Source organism: Platichthys flesus, chromosome 16 (genome assembly GCF_949316205.1).
Source record: "Platichthys flesus chromosome 16, fPlaFle2.1, whole genome shotgun sequence".
Taxonomy (NCBI): Eukaryota; Metazoa; Chordata; class Actinopteri; order Pleuronectiformes; family Pleuronectidae; genus Platichthys; species Platichthys flesus.
This window is the reverse complement of record NC_084960.1, coordinates 14,057,759-14,076,140: the sequence shown is the minus strand read 5'-3', so window position 1 is coordinate 14,076,140 and position 18,382 is coordinate 14,057,759. Positions and strand designations below refer to the sequence as shown.

Genomic DNA, 18,382 nt, shown 5'->3' with positions numbered 1-18,382 from the left:
GAACACGGTCATATACCTCATTTAAAGGATTTGTTTTAGCCTTTCAATCCACTAAGTTGTGTTTGATGGAAAATAAACTTATTTCTCTTAGTAATCATTCAAATAATGTCAGTTATACCTTTGTTTGCTTTTCACTTCTGGGAGATTGTAAAATGCATTGGATCTAGTTGGAAGTGGAAGTCCCTGTTGCACCAGACAATGTATGTTGACTTGCACCTTATCAGTGTTTTTTGACACGTACGATTTGTCTCAGGAAGGGATTTCATGTATTTCCCCCTTTTGTTTCTGTGGAGACCTTCAAGTAAGATCGAAAATGAACCAGCGGAGGAGGACTCGAAAATGTATATAAAATTAATATGATTGTTTTGATCTTCAACTTTACTTTAACAGTGGTAACTGCTTACTCTCTGAATATTGTAGCAATGTGTACGAAACACAAATAAACATCCAACGTGTAAAGATATTTGAATTGAACTACATAACTGAAAACATTTAGGATTTACTCTTCCCAACCATCTCCATTTTTCTAAAGACAAGACTACAAAACTTGCGCTGTGTCATCATAGCCAATGATACACTTTTCACAATTTTTTAAACATTGAGTTAAAAGTGAAGCACCACTAATAAGTGCAACCATCTGTATCTTTTGGCATTTTAATAAAAAATAAAGGGGATGCAATAATGAGGCACCCTCATGTGGTGACAATTAAGATTACACTTGAGGTCTTGAACAACAAGCGTGACCGCTGGGAGGTAGAAAGAAAATTTTATTAAGCTGAGCCATTTGTGAAACATTGGTCGTATTACTGTCTCCACATGAACCAAAGACACAGACACATCAATAGAGAACGAAAGATCATCATCTACTTTCTGACAGGCACATTCCAATTGTCAGCGGGTGACAAAATGATTGAATTTGTTAGAAAGCAGATAAATGTCAATTTGTATCCACCTCGGAAGTCAGGACAGAAATTAATTAAAATGAATAAACTATGGTTTATCAATCAAGTGTTTCAGCACAATAACAGAGTGATAGTATTCATCTTTCATAACTTATCAGCTTATCTTTTAAAGCAATCACACTGTTTTCTCATCATGTAAAGATCATTGTTACTTTCCACACATCCAGTACTGTAAATCTGACATAATGGAGCAAGACAAATCTTTAGAGAATTTACTGCAATGTCAATTCTTCTCAAAACAAAGTACTATGTATATAATATATGTGGGTTAACACAGATTGAGCAATTAACCCCTCTCCACTTCCTTTACACATGGGTGGACTTCATAAATGCATCCCATCAGTCCTCTCACTTTGTCTCCCACCATGCTACTATCAGCAAAACCCAGTCCAGAGTTGGTTAAAGAAAGAGTGGGAGGAATGTGTGTGAAGTTGGAAGAGTCAGTCAGTGAATCCTCCAACAACCCCTTCCTTGGGCCGTGTAACAGGGGGAGACAGCAAGAGTGGGGTGGACATGCAAGATGTCATCACTGGGGCAACTGGAGCAGCGTGCCCTGTCCCGGGGGCAAGTAAGTGACGTTGCGTGAGCGGGAGAGCTGGAAGGCGATGTCCTCAGCTGCCTCCAACTTACGTAGCTCTACCAGACCATCACCAGCTTCCATTAGGGAATTGGCGATGAGCAAGGCAGCTTGGGAGTCTCCCTCTGCTGAGATGATGGAAGCCTGCTTCTGTTGCTCTGCCTAATGACAAAAGATCTCAAGCTTAGATATTTTCCCCTCAACAGGAATTGCCTACAAACTTTAAATGCAAAAGTAGTATAGGGGTGATATGCATTTTAAAAACAATACCTTTTCCACAACAAAACGGGCTCTCTCTGCCTCCTGCTGAGCCACCTGCTTCATCTCAACAGCCTCTGTGAATTCCTTGCCAAAGGTCAAGTGTGTCTGAAAGAGCAAAATACAAACATTTCCACTGGTTAAAATCCCATCAAAAATATAAAATGGACATTGTAATAATATTTGCAAGCAGCTTCATACCAGTGAAACATCATCCAAGATGAGGCCGAAGGTGGAGGCTCTTTCTGTAAGGTCCTCACTGACCTGCTGCGACACAAGCTCTCTCTGGGTAATGAGCTCTCCAGCATCAAAACGAGCCTTTGAAAAAGACCCCCATTAGTTTTCCAGTCGTTTTTCTCTTAATTTCTCATCAAAAAAACTCAGTCTGTTTGTTGCTCTCGATTGAACAAGGATACTCACTACTACAGCCTTCAAGACCTCTGTGGTGATGGATGGTAGCACCCTCTCGTCATAGTCCTCACCAATACTAGTGAAGATGCGGGGCAGCTGGTTGGTCACCGGCCGGAAAAGGATACGCAATGTGATGTTTACATTCTGCAGATCTGTGGGGTGAACAGTTCAAATTAAGTTCAGTCACGTTGTAGTTGTATCCTTAAACAATAAGGACAGTCTGCTGATTTTTGAGAGACTCACAATGTGTATTAAGCAAATGCAGGAGGCAGCGGGGGACTGACTAAGTAGCTTATTCATGTACCTTTACTTCCGGTGATGACAGGCACGTTGCGTGGACGGGAACGGCAATCAAAGATGATAGGTTTCTGAACCCAGGGGATGATGAAGTGAGTCCCTTCCCCAGCAACAGTCTCTTGCACTCCTCTGAACCTGTCGAAAATCACAGCCCGGTGCCCTGCATCCACTGTGGAGAGAACGGACAATTACACTCTCTGCCAAACAGGTTGTATGTATAGCACTCTAGTTGGGTGTTAACTTTTAAATAGTTTATAGCTCTATGACTGTCAAACGTTTGTTGAGAACTTTTCAAATCACAAGAATTACATTGTTGAGGAGCTATATGGCTGTCCAAATATCTATCATGGCTGCTACCGGGTTTACTTTTGACATGTATTATCATTTTATTATACCTCAGTTAAGTGGGAAGATGTATTGAAAAGAAACAGAGAATATAATAGTTATATTTAACAGGCCATATTGACCCAAACTAATTGACTGAATAATACAGTATTCATATCACTGGCATTAGAATAACCACTGTAATAACTAAAAATGAAGGCCCAAATTGAAAAGACTCATTAGTTAAGCATCTCTAAAAAATTGGCTTGAAAAATCAGACGATTTATCATCACATGTCAATGTCAATCGAATGATTGAAAATAGGTTTCAGCCTCGCATCTGTCCAAAACAAACCAGTATGTGTCCAGTTTACCAGCACTCACCATTGTAAAGGGCAGAGTTCACAACACTTCCACCGATGGCAAGGGCCAGCCCCAACTTTCCAATGGACTCAAACAGCTTGGCCATGATGACAGCAACCTTCAAGGTGATGAAGAAGAGAAGACGACAGAGTGGCTCTATTAAACCTTCCTCCAACAAACTGTGAACCGCTCAGCAGTTTTGGACAACACACGCCTTTGGGAAGCCAGGTTAAATCCCCTCCTTAAAAAAACAGTTGGCTTTGGCCTTGGACTGACTGATGCCAAGGCTGAGGGCGCTAGCTAGCATTAGCTCCCCAGCTAGCATCTAACTGCGGCCTCTGGAAAGTAAAGTTAAATAAACACACTACTGTAGCTTAGAGAGGACCAATAACACACTACGCATAATACTTGAGGGACATAGTAAAACGAACATGAATCGAGTGTCGGCCGAGTACGAGCACGCCGGGTGCGCATGTTACCTCTCACATATATACATACGCAACACTCGTGATTTCTCGTTATCTACGGAAATCACGGGAAACAAGCGTCTCCTGCTCGCTTTATAAGTGTTGATACGCAAACGTTTAACGATCCGTGTGAGAGTTTCCACTGCAGCTGTCGTAACTCACCTCAGATCCTCTCAGATGCGTGTGACCTCCACCGGACACTACGTACAACACATGAGGTTTCCGCCTCTCTGCGCATGCGCACCGGATGAAGCAACCAAGCCTCTGATTGGACTAAAGGCAAACTTCTTCTTCTACGGCGTCCGTGTAACTGGGGCACACACACTTTAACCACGTAGCACTGCCACCTACTGTGTCTGACTAGACATCGCATGCTCCAAAGATTAAGTGACTGCTTCATTGATTGAATAAATGAATGATTGGATAAATAATCGCTCCATTACCTGATCAGTATCTACCATTATATAAACCAGGCCACTCAAATTAATCTTAGTGAGTAAAATGAGTGAATGAGAGTTTCTGCTTGAAATTAGCTTTTTCTATTCATTATTTTATGTCTGCTCTGTGATTTTAATTTGAAATGGAAATTGAAATGAACATTATTACTTGAGTAAATCATTTCAGTTACCTGTATACAAAAAAAATAACAGCTTTCTTGAAATTGCCATATCCACAGAAAATAGCAATATATGACAACTGTTAACAATTAAACCTGTCTTACCATGAACTGAATTAGTGACTTGTATGATCTTGTGTTTTGTTGTTGTTGTTGAATGGATCAGTCTTTCTATTACATGCAGGCTGACAAATAGGCTGCACACTATGCATTTATAACACAAAGCTGGATGCCTCTGCTTCCCATATTTTTTATTTCAGCCCCTAAAAACTCCAAGTTTAAGAAAATAATAACATTTTCAAACAGCAATATGAGGCAACGCTAAATATAACAAAACAACATAGGCTCATCTTGACTGAAGTAAAAAGTTATATTTGTTCACTTCGATTCACTGGATCCACTGAAAAGCCTGTGGCCTACACTCATGGATATATATATAAAACACTATCTATTGTAAATTGTATTATATAAGACCTTATCTTATAGTACTTACATGCCTACCCTATAGGTGACCTGTCATAATTAGAGTTCAACAGCCTTGTTCCACAAGTAAAAATCCTTAACAGCTGTAATATTGTAACAATCTAATGTGAAACAATGTTACACACCTTTACTTTTCAATATTCAGTAAGATAAATTGTTGTATAATACACCAACACATAATAGAATACAACACAATGCAATAGAATACAACTTGACAGATTTTTATTACATGAATACAACATTATTATTACAATTCTCTTATTTGAAATAAAGAATGTGTAACTTAATCAATTAAATTACCAATTTGAGGAGAAACACTTTAATAATTCGTGTCCTCTGAAGGAGTTATAAAGTATAAAGTAAAGTGGAAATCATCAAGGAGAGTTCAGTGCTTGAACACGAAATAGAGCAAACTGCACTCTGTCTCCCCCTCGCGGTGACACAAAGAATCACAGGACAGGCTGTAGTTTCACTTTCTTCCGGTGGTGTGTAAAGTGTGACGGTCTGTGAGAGATAGAGAGAAACCGCCCGCGACAAACATCTATAAGGTCAGTATAGATAAACAATCTGACAGATGTTTGTGATCGATTGTTACAGGGTCTGCTGCAGACACACGGTTCGTGTTGACAGATCGACAGATGAACTGATGTGTGATTTTTTTTTTGTCCACTTCCGTGACTCTCAGCTCTGAGTGCGTTGTGTCTTTCTCTGTTTTGTTTCTATGACAGCCTGCAGAAGTTAACATTTAACATTTGTCGCATATCTCGAATGTTTGGCTGAATAGAAACCTAGTGATTAAAGCACCAGAGTTACAAATAAGTTTTGATTGCCTTAATATAAACAGAAAATCACAACAGATGCAGCTGTGGGGGTAGTTTACTCATAGTTGTTGGTATGAAGATGACCGAACGTAAACTGAATGTGGGAAGGAGGGGGAAGGGGCGTTAACTTTAACACCTGGCACAATCTGCGCACATTACGCACTATTTACGCACAATTTACGCATTTAACCAGGGCTGCACAACATGGCCAAACAATGCAATTATAGGAAATTATTGATTTTTTCCCCGAAGTGAAGGATGTGGTTTTAAACTCTTCTCTATGGGCAGAGCATGATAAATACTTATTCAGAAAAACAGAGTTAAGCCATAACCAGCACCCCATAACCCTTTGATGCACAAGCTATGCAAACCCCATCTAATGCACAATATGGGTCAAGATTACCTGTATTCATTTCCTGTGTTATTTCATGCATAACTGGGTGTTTCTTTTCTATATTATTTTATAGCGTAGTCTTCAAAGGAGCCTTGATGACAGACTAATTTCCCTGATGTCATCACAGGAACCATCATCATATAGAAATAAAATATTTGATACAATATTATAACTCAGACATCAAGCACACCTTTATGTTGAAGTCTACAAAATACTAGAAGAATTATTGAACTCAAGATACAATTACATATAGTCACAATCACAAACAGATATAAAAAGTACATAAAGCAATAAATTAAGTTACTAAAGGTACTAATGGAAGATGATTTTTTTGTGTAATTATGATAATAATTGATATTGTTGTATTGCCCCGCCCTACCACACAACTATTAGTTGTAAGGTGCATTTGCACTAAAAGAGGATGTTGTATTAGAGTTAGTGTTCTCAGTGACTGTATCCTGGATATTAATGCTGGATGGCTCAAAAATATCTTGCAGCTAAATACTGACAATTCCGAGGTAATGAAGATTCACCCTGACAGTCAATACCTGCACCTAATGCACCTGGATTCTCCATCCCCTCTATCTAAATTTTAGAAGTGATTTAAAGAATGCTGAGAACTGCTACCTGAGGTCCACAGTGAAGGCCCTGCCCCCCAGTTCACAGTCCCCGATGCGGACTGGAGGAGACTGGGTGCTCTTTGAAACCACCTCCTTCTGGCAAACTACTCATCATTTCTTTTAAAGACACATTTCATAGGTTTGCTTTCTCATACTACTGATCTTACCGACTATTTTGATCCCATAAAAGGTTTTATTTGATCTGGTTTATACTTGTTTATCATCTGTTAATTGCCTCTAATTGTTTCCTATTCCTCTTTTTTTTAGTATCTTGTAACTGTGTTTTAATAGGAGCCAGTTTCTTGCGTTTTTTTTCTACAACCCAGAGCAAATATCTGCTCTTGGAGCATTAATGTCAAATATCAGCCTCCAGAGCTTGACATTGTCTTCTCTTGCTAATGCTTTATAAAATCAGCGTCAGATGAACTGGAGGAGACACATTCATACAATTTGAGTTGGAGAATTATTTGCTCAGAATGTCAATTTTATTTATTGTTATTGGCAGCTGAAATGGATATCTCATGCTGATGTAGTGACAGATAAACCCCCAGTAGAGGGTGTCACATGATCAAGTATGTATTCCTTCCTATTTGCAAGGGCGGGGTCCTACATGTATGCCTGTCATTAACATTTACAGCTTCTCTTAGCAGCATTTTGTTTTCTCATTTATATCATTTTGTCAGGTTGATGTTTACACTCACCATTCCTGTTTGTGGGTGTGTGTTTGTGTGTGTGTGTGTGTGTGTGTGTGTGTGTGTGTGTGTGTGTGTGTGTGTGTGTTGCTTCCTTGCAGAAAGCTTCTCCCTCACAGAAGACAGTGGTTGTGTTCCTCCCAGCAGATGGCGAAGCGGGGCAGGATGGTGAGGGTGTGCGGTCTGCCCACAGACATTAACAGTGACAGACTGACAGACAAGCTTTTTATCTATTTCCTGAGGGCCAAGAACGGGGGCGGGGAAATAGACTTTGTCACCATTGTCAAGGCAACACCTGCATCTGCCCTCATCACCTTCCAGGACAGTGAAGGTCAGTGGGGTCAGGTCCTGTGCATGTTTGTGCATATGAAGTGTGTTGCTGGTGTCGTTTTCAATTCAATCTTGCTTCAGCACCGTTAATGTTTTTTTCTTCATGCCGATGAAGCCCATTTGAATTGAACTGAATTGACTGGTTTGAAAGTACATAAACACGCAGGTCTCAAGGTTCGGCATAAACTGCTCCATTACCTTTCAATTTACAGACTCCAAAAGAAAGTTGCAACCAATTCAAAGCAGCAGCAATAGTGAGGGATTGCACTGTGTTGGCTGTCACCAGTGATTTACACTGAGCTGGAATGTTGGCAATGGTCAATGGAGTGGCAATGGTTAAAGCGCTTAGTCAGGATGCTTCACAGACTGAGATTGATTTCCCTCTGGTGACCCCTCTCACACAGTGGCACGCAGAGTGGTTCAACTCAGCCGGCACGTTCTGGAAGTGGATGGGAAGATGTATAAACTCACTGCAATGGAGCATCAAGAGGGCCTGGAGCCAGACAAGGTATGTGTAACTATAGAATACATAACAATTCTTCATTATGTCATATATTTTGTTGACCTGTGTATGTACATTTTCGAAAAAAAATTCCAACAATGTTCAAACCCACAGAGATTCCCATTCATATATTTATATTTATATTTATACATATTCCACAGATGTTGAATTTTGTTCAACTTTTAATGCGTCATATCCACTTTACCCGTGGCTTTGCCCATCTCTGCTATAACTTCCAGGGCTGTTTGTTTTAGTCACTAGTAACCTATCATGATTTTGACCTCTCTTTATTGTGAATGCAACTTTTAGACATTAACTCATCCATGATGATGATGTGCGCCTTAGTCGCTCATAATCAATCAAGATATTTTGTGATTGTTTTGAATAAGAGACACCGAGCGACAGAAGTTACACATTGTACGTTTTAACTATAAAGTTGGAAAATTCTGTATACTGAGGAAAATCCATGAACGCTTGTTGTCTTTCTTCCTTTGTGATCATAGGTCATTATAGATTTATCAGCCACTGTCAACTGCAGCCAGCTTCCTGGTGGATTACCGGCGCTGAAAAACCTCATCAAGAACCACGCTGATGTCGACATAAATTATGACGCAGAAGAATTCTGCACGTTGCGTGGCGTCTACTCCAAAGTCCAGGCTGCTTTGGATCAAATACTTGGGCATCCTGCAGGCCCACAATCACCACACGGGGACTCAGGTCAGCCTGATACGACTTGCTCCACGGAGTCTGCTCAGTCCACAAGGAAGTCTCATAATCAGGGGTCAGAAAATCAAAGCAGGACACCCAACTGGCAAAGAGCACAAAGCGAGACAGCGAGACCCTCAGGCTCTCATAGAGACCTGATGCCCAGTGCTTACAGCGGTGAAGATAGCGGAGAGGCCGAGGGTGCAGATCTGTGGCATTCTGGGAATCTGACTGCAGCAGAGGAGGACTTCTCACTGATCTTGGATGCAGACATGTTCCAGTATCTGCAGAAGCACTGCTGGACAGAGTACCAGGATATCCTCAACCTGTATGGCGTTGACGTGGTGGATATGACCAACCAGGGGTTGACTACACTGTTTCTACAGGTTACAGCAGAAGTGAGGGAGGATGGTCAAGAGCGGGAGCGCCTGGCGTTGGCACAAAAGGCATTAAGTGGACTTTACCAGGAGAATGAGACCAAGATCCGTCGGGCTATGCTCCCTAAGAGTATCCTGTCCCCCAGGGCAGGACTGCAAAAGGCGATAGAAAGCCTAAAGATCAGACTTCCAAAGCTTCTCCTGAACGAGGATGACAGAAATATTTTCCTCATCGGGAGCAGCAGTGACATATCTGAAGCGAAGCAGCTCCTTCTCCTGGACCTAGACAAAGTGAACGCTAAAAAAGATGATGTAGCCAGTCTCCTTAGACATTCCTCTTATGATTCAAGTTCATTTACTCCTGAAAATAAGGTGGGAGCCACCACCATGCGGTCCGCTGAAGGGTGTTTGAACGACGCGCTGGAGAGGTCAGACGAGGATGAGAGAAGAGCTGAAGGAACCAGAAGGTACAAACTAGCAGCTCGGTTTCGGGATGAACGGCTGTCCGCCTTAGGCAATCGGCCAACTGACTTGACCTTCAGAGGGCTCTCATCTCCGGGTAGACAAACAGGCACAGGGCCAATTTTAGGCCACGACATCTTCTCTGAAACGGCAGGGATTCCTGGAGATAGACTCTCCACAGCAATACCCCAAATCACAGGAGGAGACATCTTATTTAAAAATGGCGATTCCTATGCCTCAATGCAGAATAAAATCTCCTTGAACACAAATTTAATGGACAGTTGCTCCAAAAAGGTAACAACCCACCTAAGCAGTCCTCAGTCCAGTTTGTCAGGAAGTACTGCACCTCCACCTGCAGAGTCTGGATCCACGTTGAAGCAAGCCAGTAAGTCCACAGTCAGAGCAAGGGGCAGGTCCTCTAGCTTCAGTAGCCCAAGTACTGAAGGGAGGGTAAAGCTGGAAGTCTACAAGGCAGAGGTTAAGGTTTCCATGTGGAAGTGGCTGCACATAAAAGAAGCCTACAGCACCCGAATGGACGTCCTGACTTCTGACGTCAAGATTAAAGAAAATTCACCTGAAGGAAGTAGTGCGACAACCGTCACCATCAGAGGGACAAACCAGTCCCGAGTGCGTTCATGCCATCTGGGTTTACAGAAGCTGGTTGATTCGGTGAGTGTGGACTTCTCTGTGCAGGAGCTGCACCTGTCAGAGCTGGGCGTCTCTGATCCTAAAGATGAAACTCTACAGGTGTGCTGTGCTGAGGTGCGGAGCCGTTACAAGAAGGTCAGTATCAAGGTTATGAAGAAGAGCTTGATCCTTCTAGGTCCAAAGCAGGTGTGTTCTCAGGTCAGTGCTACACTGCAGGAGGTGTTTCCTGGAGATGTGGCCCAAACACCCCAACAACAGGACTTCTCTGCCCCATCCACCTCCTACCGGAATCCGCCGCCTTCTTCACAGAGGAATGAGGAGCGATATTCTTTTGAAAGCAATTCTCAGGCGATGCTAGAAAGCCAAATAGGCACTGATGGAGAACAGGAAACGGGAATTAACCATAATAGTGACATCGATGAGAAAGAGCTTATGAATGAACGTGAGAATCTGACATTTGTTGGGAAAAACCCTGTCATTAAGGAGAAAGTGAAAATGACTGGTACAGCAGAGATGGATGGACAGAAGGACAACGCACTAACCGACAATGCTACTGCAGTAAGTATGAGACATGTGAATGGTGGCGGCAACGTAACTGCCCGCCCTGATAAAGCCATGGGCGTTCATAACACGGAGAGAACCTTGCGTCTCAACCTAAAAGATGGTGTGCAACAACGAAATGTCGAGATCCAGGACAACCCGGGGGAGTCCAGGGCGGGACATGGAGAACAGGGTTACACCTGTTTGTGTGGGGACAGTGGGATGTCAGTGAAGAGGACAAAGTGTGGGGTCACTATGTGCTCAATATGTATGGACTCGGTGCATGCCAACTGCAGAGTTTGTTATGCGCCGGATCCGACCCCTCAGGGCATCAAGGGCAGAATGAGCCTCTCTAAGCTGCCCATCAGTTTAACTGGTCACCTCAAGGATTCTTCTCTCAAGATCACCTACTACATTCCTGATGGTATCCAGGGGGTGAGTGTCAAACTCTGTGCACTCTGTCACTGAGAACAGCTGTATGTAATAGATGCCTTTCACAGAAACCCCCTCCGTCTCTCTGCCCTTCCCTCACACACGGAGATCTTAAACACACACAGGTAATACCAATTAGCCGATTTATCTTTGTTGTGTAGTCTTAAGCCTGTAACATGCTTCTGCGTTTTCACGGGCCCGTAAGCGCAAGAGCCCTTCCGGGTCCCTTACGTGCTTCTGTATCCCTCCTTACGTGCTGACAGGTGTCGACCCCCTTTTCTAAAATTCACGGCAAAGCTCCGCAAGCTCACTCAGCCCGCAAGGCTGTGATTGGTCTGCTCTACATCCCTTCTGGAGCTGCATTTCCGGTTTCATGCCCCATAATACTGGCAGAAATCACGGAAGATTTAGAAGAACGAATATGGACCAAATAGAAGAGCACTTGGCAGAAGATATCCGATAGTATGATCACTTGTATAACCTGTCACTGACTGGCGGATTTGTCCGCCAGAAAAAGGCTACGAGGAGCCGCAGTGGCTATGTAAATAAACAATTGACGAAGAAGAAAGAAGGCGTCTCTAAGGTCCTCTTCGACAAAAAGCATTACTCCGCCTAGTGTTCTGGCGCAGAATTGCTTTGTAAGACGCGCAACGGTTGGGGAAGCATGAATGAAAACGAGTCTTGCGCCACAGCGGCGTGAAAAGACACAGACGCAGTCGCAGAAGCATGTTTCAGGCTTTAAGCGACAACTTCAGGAACAGCTCACATACTTTGGCTACAGAAAGTCTTATTGAAGAAGAGGGATTCTCTGTAGGTGAAGAACACAAGTTGTTTGACCTGTTGATGCAGGTAGCTTTGTCAGCCAGTCGATACAATTGTGTGTCTGTGAGAGGGCCGGGGCTGAAGCATAGGGCTGAAGCCGCCATGCCTGAGGACATGGAGGGGCAGGAGACCATGGGGGACGTCTCTGAATGGTAGATGATGTGGTGGTTTAGGGGTTTAGGTGCAGCATAGATTTGAAAATGAACGAGCAGTCACTGGTCTGAACTTTTTCATGTACATAAATCTCCTGACATAGAGAGACGTCCCAAATAGTTAACACTACATAAGCATTTGGCCTGATAGTTCCCAGGTGGTTTGAAACATTAGAAGGAGTTATGAGCCATGTTAAACCCACGGATGTAAATTTATTGTATACATTTGGTAATAAACCCGATATTAAATCCAGCATTAATGTGTTTCACAAAAAAAACTGTAATTTAATTTAGTTTATTGCTCAAAAAACACATTTAAATGTGCAGTATCTCTAGCAGTAGTAGAAGTAACATCCTTTGCTTACATCTTTATGTTTGAAGACTTCTCATTTGGATTGTAGATCTAGCTGTAACTTTTCTTATATTTAGACTCTACAGGATGTGAAAAAGCATCACACTAACACCCTTCAGGGAGGCTTATTATTTTCTGTTATACAGGAAATAACATTTCAGTGCTGCATAGGAAGTGAGAGTTTTTTTTTCTGTTTGCATGGCAGAAATCATTATTGGTTTCTGTCCATTGGGTGTTTCTTGGTCCGCTGTGATCTGCATCAGGCAACACTTATTTATCATCAATAATCATCAACAGACTGGGTGACCCTATCACATTGAGCTCTAATAATATGTCTTATGCATGGTAGTATTAAGGGGCTTTGGTAATGACTGTGTTTATTGCTATCTGTCCTTTCAGAGTGATCACCCATTTCCAGGAAACCCGTTTCAAGGAGGCGTGTTCGAAGCCTTCCTTCCTGACTGCGAGAAGTCAAGGAAGCTGCTGCCCCAGCTGGAGAAGGCCTTCAGGCGGGGACTCACCTTCACGGTGACGGGCACAGAGACGGGGGCCAGGGTCACCTGGGACTCCATCCCGCACAAGACCAGCCTACAGGGAGGCAAATCAGGGTGAGCGAGTCCGGTGGGAATGTGCAACCACAGCTGTGGAGTTTATAGGTCACAAACACGAGTCCATGAATCAGAGCTGAACAATCTTCTTTTTGTCTCTCTCAGGAAAGGCTACCCAGATTCCACTTACTTGACTCGCTTATCTGAGGTCTTGACCTCTCATGGGATTGAAGCGTAACCAGCCAAATCTCAAGAAGGATACCAAAAAAACGCAGTGGAGATGTTTATTATGTGTTGTTTTTACACAATGTCTGATGATATGTGCATTACATTTTTTTATTAGACAGTTTGAATATAAAAAAACATTCCTGAACTTTTTCTCAGTGAAGAGCTCATTTTGCAGAAATTGATTTTGTACCGTTAAGTGTGAATAGTATTGTATTGATGTTATTTTTGTACGGTCCTGTGTGGTTTTATGAATATTAAGATATATAGAGAATATCGTGGAGTAAAGTTTTGATGTTGTAAACTTTCCTTTGCTTCCTTTATTTTTCCTCAAAATGGGCAAAGAAATAAAAAAGCACATCTCCTGAGTTTTTTTTTTGTTATGCTTTTTTTATTAGTCCTGGAAAACATGTAAGGCATATGGTAACATTACACACTGAAGCGTTACAAGCTCTAGAGGCCATGTGGACAACATGGCACCACGCAGTAAACCCAGAGTCAAGCACAGAAGCAGCATCAATTCAAAGGGTTTAAAAAACAAAGTCGAGACGAGAGAAAGAGTGTTTGCAACCACGGGGTGGGGGGTGGGGGGGGGGAACAATGCAAAGGGAGGAAAGAGTCGGAGAAGTAGCTTCGAAATCAACCTTTCGGGTATGCCTTGTAGAAAATTACCAGTGAAGGGGAGGGATGTTGGGTGAGTTTCCGAAGCATTCCCAGAGATAGTTGAAGGTGGGTCATGAATGTACCAGCTGGCCGTGACAGTGCGCGTGCTAAAGGTGAGGCCAGGGAGCCAAGGCGGCACAGGGGGCAGTGGATTGGCTTCCGTTGGCGACTTGATACGACTAGAAGGGCTTCTACGTGACAACTAAAGTAAAGTGGAAAGAGAAGGGCGAGCTGTACACTTCCTCTCCATGGATCCTCAAACTGTACATGACAAGCCCAGCCAGGTTGCACTTTTCTTAGCGTCTCTGCAAGTTGATGCATTGCAAAACTCTTTCTAAACGAAAAACTAGCTGCAGGCGGATGTGGTTGTTTGGGTGCTCGGTGTGGATGAGTGAACGCAGTGGCTCTGTGATTGGAAATGACCCACTGACAGAGCCTCTCCTTTTGCGACTCGCAGTGCTAAAGCTTACATCAAACATGGACGCTGTGAAGGAAAGTCGGCGTGATAGTTTGTGCAGTGAACTCGGTGAAACAGAATGATGTCGCTGAATGCAAAACGAAGTGGTTTCGTACATCACTGTCGTCTGCAGTTCTGAATGACCTGATAAAAGAGAAAGAAAGAGAATCTCCTCAAAGCTGAACGGTGGGTGTGCCTGGGAAGCCGAGACAAAATGAACAGTAGCTATTCGAAACACCAAACTCATTGTCTTAGTGCATTTTTTCTGTCCTAAAACTACGAGTGCTAATTGGTAATATCAAATCTAAAATTCAGAAATCACTTTAAAACACTGTCTTACTCCCGCGCATCTCTGAGTCGCTCTTGCATAAGTGTATGGAATGACTGAGAAACCGTTTCATGATGACACGCTGTGCGTCGCAGCGTCACCACGGTGGAACAGCTCTCGGGTAGCTGGGCCTCGGTCGAGAGCTGTGGGCTTGAGTTTAACCAACAGATCCCAAAGCCCTGACATTAAACACCCGCCCCACTGATTGAGTTCTTCTTAGCTCAAAAAGAACCTGGGGGGAAATGTTGAAAGAGAGAAAAAAATAATCTTAATCTGTTTTCCACATGCTGATGAACGCATGCAATTTCAAATTCCAGATGTTAGAGTGGCGTTTTATCTGCTGTGAAGTGGAGATACAGGGGGGGGGGGGGGATTTGGAGGGGCTTTTTTGTCGGGCTGCTGCCAGCGCTCTGTCGTGAAGGCCAAGAAGTCTGCGGACACTGCGAGGGGAAAAACAGCTCTGATAATCCTTGAGTGAACTGAGATCAGCTGTGAAGCGGAAATGTTGCGTCTGGGGCGAACCGGGGCTGAGCTACGATCAGCCGGCGAGGTGGGATTTTTGGGCAGCTGTGTTACAGAAGTGGCGTGTGAAAACATCTGCTCCCCGACTTGCCATACAAGCCATTCGGAAACAAACTGAAAGATACTGAAATCCATAGAGATTAATACCAAGGAGATTTGGGTTTGGATGAATTTTTGGAACGTCTGTGCATCTGTTATTTCATTCGGCCGAAGTTTTGAAGCTTAAACGCACCTTGTCCAGTTCCTTCTCACTGTGACACGGATGTTAAACGCGCAGGAGTCGTCTACCTGTCGAGGTTGATGTGATGCAAGAGCTGGTAAAGTACAGTGAAAGGGGATATAAATATGGAGGGAGGTGCCTCGGATTGAGGTAAGCTGTGTGCAAGGAGAGAGGCACAGTGCAGGCCTACGCTTGAGCAGGACTCCGATCCATCAAAAAACTACAAATTGTGTTAAACCTTTTGTAAACTGCAGCAAAAAATCTGTCAGCACCATTGAGCATTTTGGGATAGAAATCTGACAAGCTGACAACTCTTTTGTGTTTTCACTTTGTTTCTTCACGGTTGACGGAAACGCATCCAAAAACAGGATTTTCCTTCAGGATATCTTTTTATGCACTGTTAATATTGAAAGCATTGACAGAGGAATATACATACAATTTGGCACACATGGTTCAGACCAACAGAGAGACTTCATCACATTTAAAAGGAGCGCAGGGTCGCCAGGTAAAAGAGAGTATGAGAGCTTTGAACTTTAAACCCTTGGATAATAAAACAAATAAACAAACAAAAAAATATAAAGAGGTCAATTCAAATAACATATAAAGTAAAACATCCTTCTTTTTTTTTTTGTCTTACTGAAAGCGTTTGTTTCTCACATGGCACTCGGAACAGAAGCACCGTCCACAGGTTCACAAAGGGAGCCCAGCAGATTAGAACAGAACACTAACCAGAGGCTGACAGGACACAGTCACTCCCCACACCAGCGTGGTGGTCACACTCCAGCCCAGTTGGACTCTGCCCCTGCTCCGCGTTTTTACTTCCCCCAGTCGAGGATGGATGGACGCTTTGATTCTTAGCTGCCACCCAGGTGAAGTTGGCCTGGACAGGGACTGGCAAGCTGGAAATGAGGGGACCGGTACAACACCAGTGTGTGTTCGTACATGCGTGTGAGCTTGTGTGAGTGCTTTTCAGTGAGCTTCAGCAGACAACACTGGGAGGTGGATGATGGGAAGCAGGGTCTGCAGACCTGGAGCATTATCAAAGCCCGCGTGGGACTGGAGTGTGGCTGCCATGCTCGTAAGTGCATTAAGATCAGCGAGCAGAGTGCAAAAATACTAATACCAACTGTCCTCACAACACAGGCCTCTTATCAGACGGGGGGAGAGATAGAAAGAGAGAGAGAGAGAGAGAGAGAGAGAGAGAGAGAGAGAGAGAGAGAGAGAGGGGAGGCAGGGCCGGAGCTACATAGTACTGTAGCAGAGGAGAGTGGGGCTGCGGCGGTGGCAGGTGGGGGGGGGGTGGGGGGAGGGTGAGACTTTTGAAACCTGACAAACGACCTGAGGACACACACACATCTTCACACACAATGGCACACCACATACGGCACATGAGGGAGGCCACTCATGCTAACACAACATCTTGTTTACTGTCTTTTTTTTACATTTTCATATTTTTTTTTTTTTTACAAAGTCACTAGTCACCATCTGAGTCTCAACACCGAGGCCGGGCTCACAGACAGACTGACAGGCAGACAGGCAGGCAGGCAGGCAGGCAGGTAGTAGATGCCTACGGTTTAAGGGTTGATATCCACCCATGGGACAGATTTAGGAGTCCACCCAGTCGGACCTGTGATGAAACACTAGAGGATCTTACTCCTAAACTTCTAACATGACACCAGCCAGGTAAAAGGGAAAATTCCTACTGGCCAATAGAGGGAGCGATGTGCAGTTTAAGCTGGCATACTGCTGATGGTACACATTGCAAATACTAGATTTAAACTTTTACACACAGTTTGGTGGTGGTGCAATACTAACATAAAAAAAAGGTGCTTCAATGCCTCATGAATTCTTAATACATTTTACCCCTGATGAAAAAATGGTCCCCGGCTCTGACTGTTGGCAAACAGCGCGAGGGAGGCAGGAGCGAGAGACACAGGGAGAGGGAGTCAGAGAAACAGACCACAGTGCCATCTCTGACGAGTCTGACGCCTGTTGCTATGCCGACCGTAGAGAGGGAAATGGAAAGAGGAGGGAGAGAGAGAGAGAGAAGGGCAGTAGAGAGAAGGAGGGGAGGCAAAGTATGGACGCCGGCTTGAATTGAATTCTCCTCTCTCTCAGGTCAGGGTGATCGACAGGCGAGCGGCCGCTGTGAGAGGAGCAGAATGCCACAGAGTGCCTCGGGAGGATCAGGGGAGAAAAAAAAAGAAAAGAAGGAGTCTGATCCCGAGGAAAAAGAGCTGGTATTCACCTTCTTAACTTGTTCATTTCAGAAGCTTCACTGTCTCAGCGTGACAGGGCCTCTTTCATCACTTTCAGAGTGTGTATGTGTATGTTTGTGTGTGTGTGGCTTGTTTGAACAGAAACAAATTCTCCCTTAATTGGCACTGCGCGCTTCTTGCCAACAGTTGGTCAGCAAGAAAAATCTGGAGCTAAGAAGAGAAAGGCTCATTATGAGGGGAAATTCATATTCCGCAGCCACTAAATAAACTCCACAGAAATTTGGTTTGGAACGCATGTGTAATGCCCCCCCCCCCACCCCTTCCAGCTGCTGATGAAGCCACATCAAAAAAAAATTCAGGCCCTGCAACGTTAACACCATTGTCTCAGATCATAATCACAAACCATGATGCAAACATCTACAGGGGAGGTGGGAGGTGGGGTGCATGAGCCAATCACAGGCATCTCTGACTCACTCTCAGTGACATAACTTTGAGCGTTGGACGCAAAGAGAGAGTGTGGGTGGACGTGGTTCTTCGTTTGCCTGGCCGTCCGTCCGTGTTTGACGCCTGCCTGTGGGTCCGGCCCGTGGGTTG

At 43.8% G+C, this 18,382-nt stretch overlaps 2 protein-coding genes across 2 annotated transcripts; one reads left to right on the top strand and one right to left on the bottom strand.

Annotated features, from left to right (window-relative positions):
* Positions 1-747: 747 nt before the first annotated feature.
* phb (prohibitin) lies at positions 748-3,939 on the bottom strand. The gene is made up of 7 exons (XM_062408454.1): positions 3,821-3,939; positions 3,213-3,309; positions 2,513-2,674; positions 2,218-2,360; positions 1,999-2,115; positions 1,810-1,905; positions 748-1,701 (listed from the first exon to the last, which is right to left on the bottom strand). Exons 2-7 carry the CDS (start codon positions 3,295-3,297, stop codon positions 1,489-1,491), a joined length of 816 nt encoding a protein of 271 aa, XP_062264438.1. The 5' UTR covers positions 3,298-3,309; positions 3,821-3,939; the 3' UTR covers positions 748-1,488.
* Positions 3,940-5,203: 1,264 nt separating this feature from the next.
* On the top strand, positions 5,204-13,747 carry si:busm1-163l24.3 (uncharacterized). The gene is made up of 6 exons (XM_062407522.1): positions 5,204-5,305; positions 7,386-7,615; positions 8,019-8,122; positions 8,620-11,283; positions 13,006-13,214; positions 13,320-13,747. The coding sequence occupies exons 2-6, from the start codon at positions 7,432-7,434 to the stop codon at positions 13,390-13,392; spliced, it is 3,234 nt and encodes a 1,077-aa protein (XP_062263506.1). The 5' UTR covers positions 5,204-5,305; positions 7,386-7,431; the 3' UTR covers positions 13,393-13,747.
* The last annotated feature ends 4,635 nt before the right edge of the window (positions 13,748-18,382 follow it).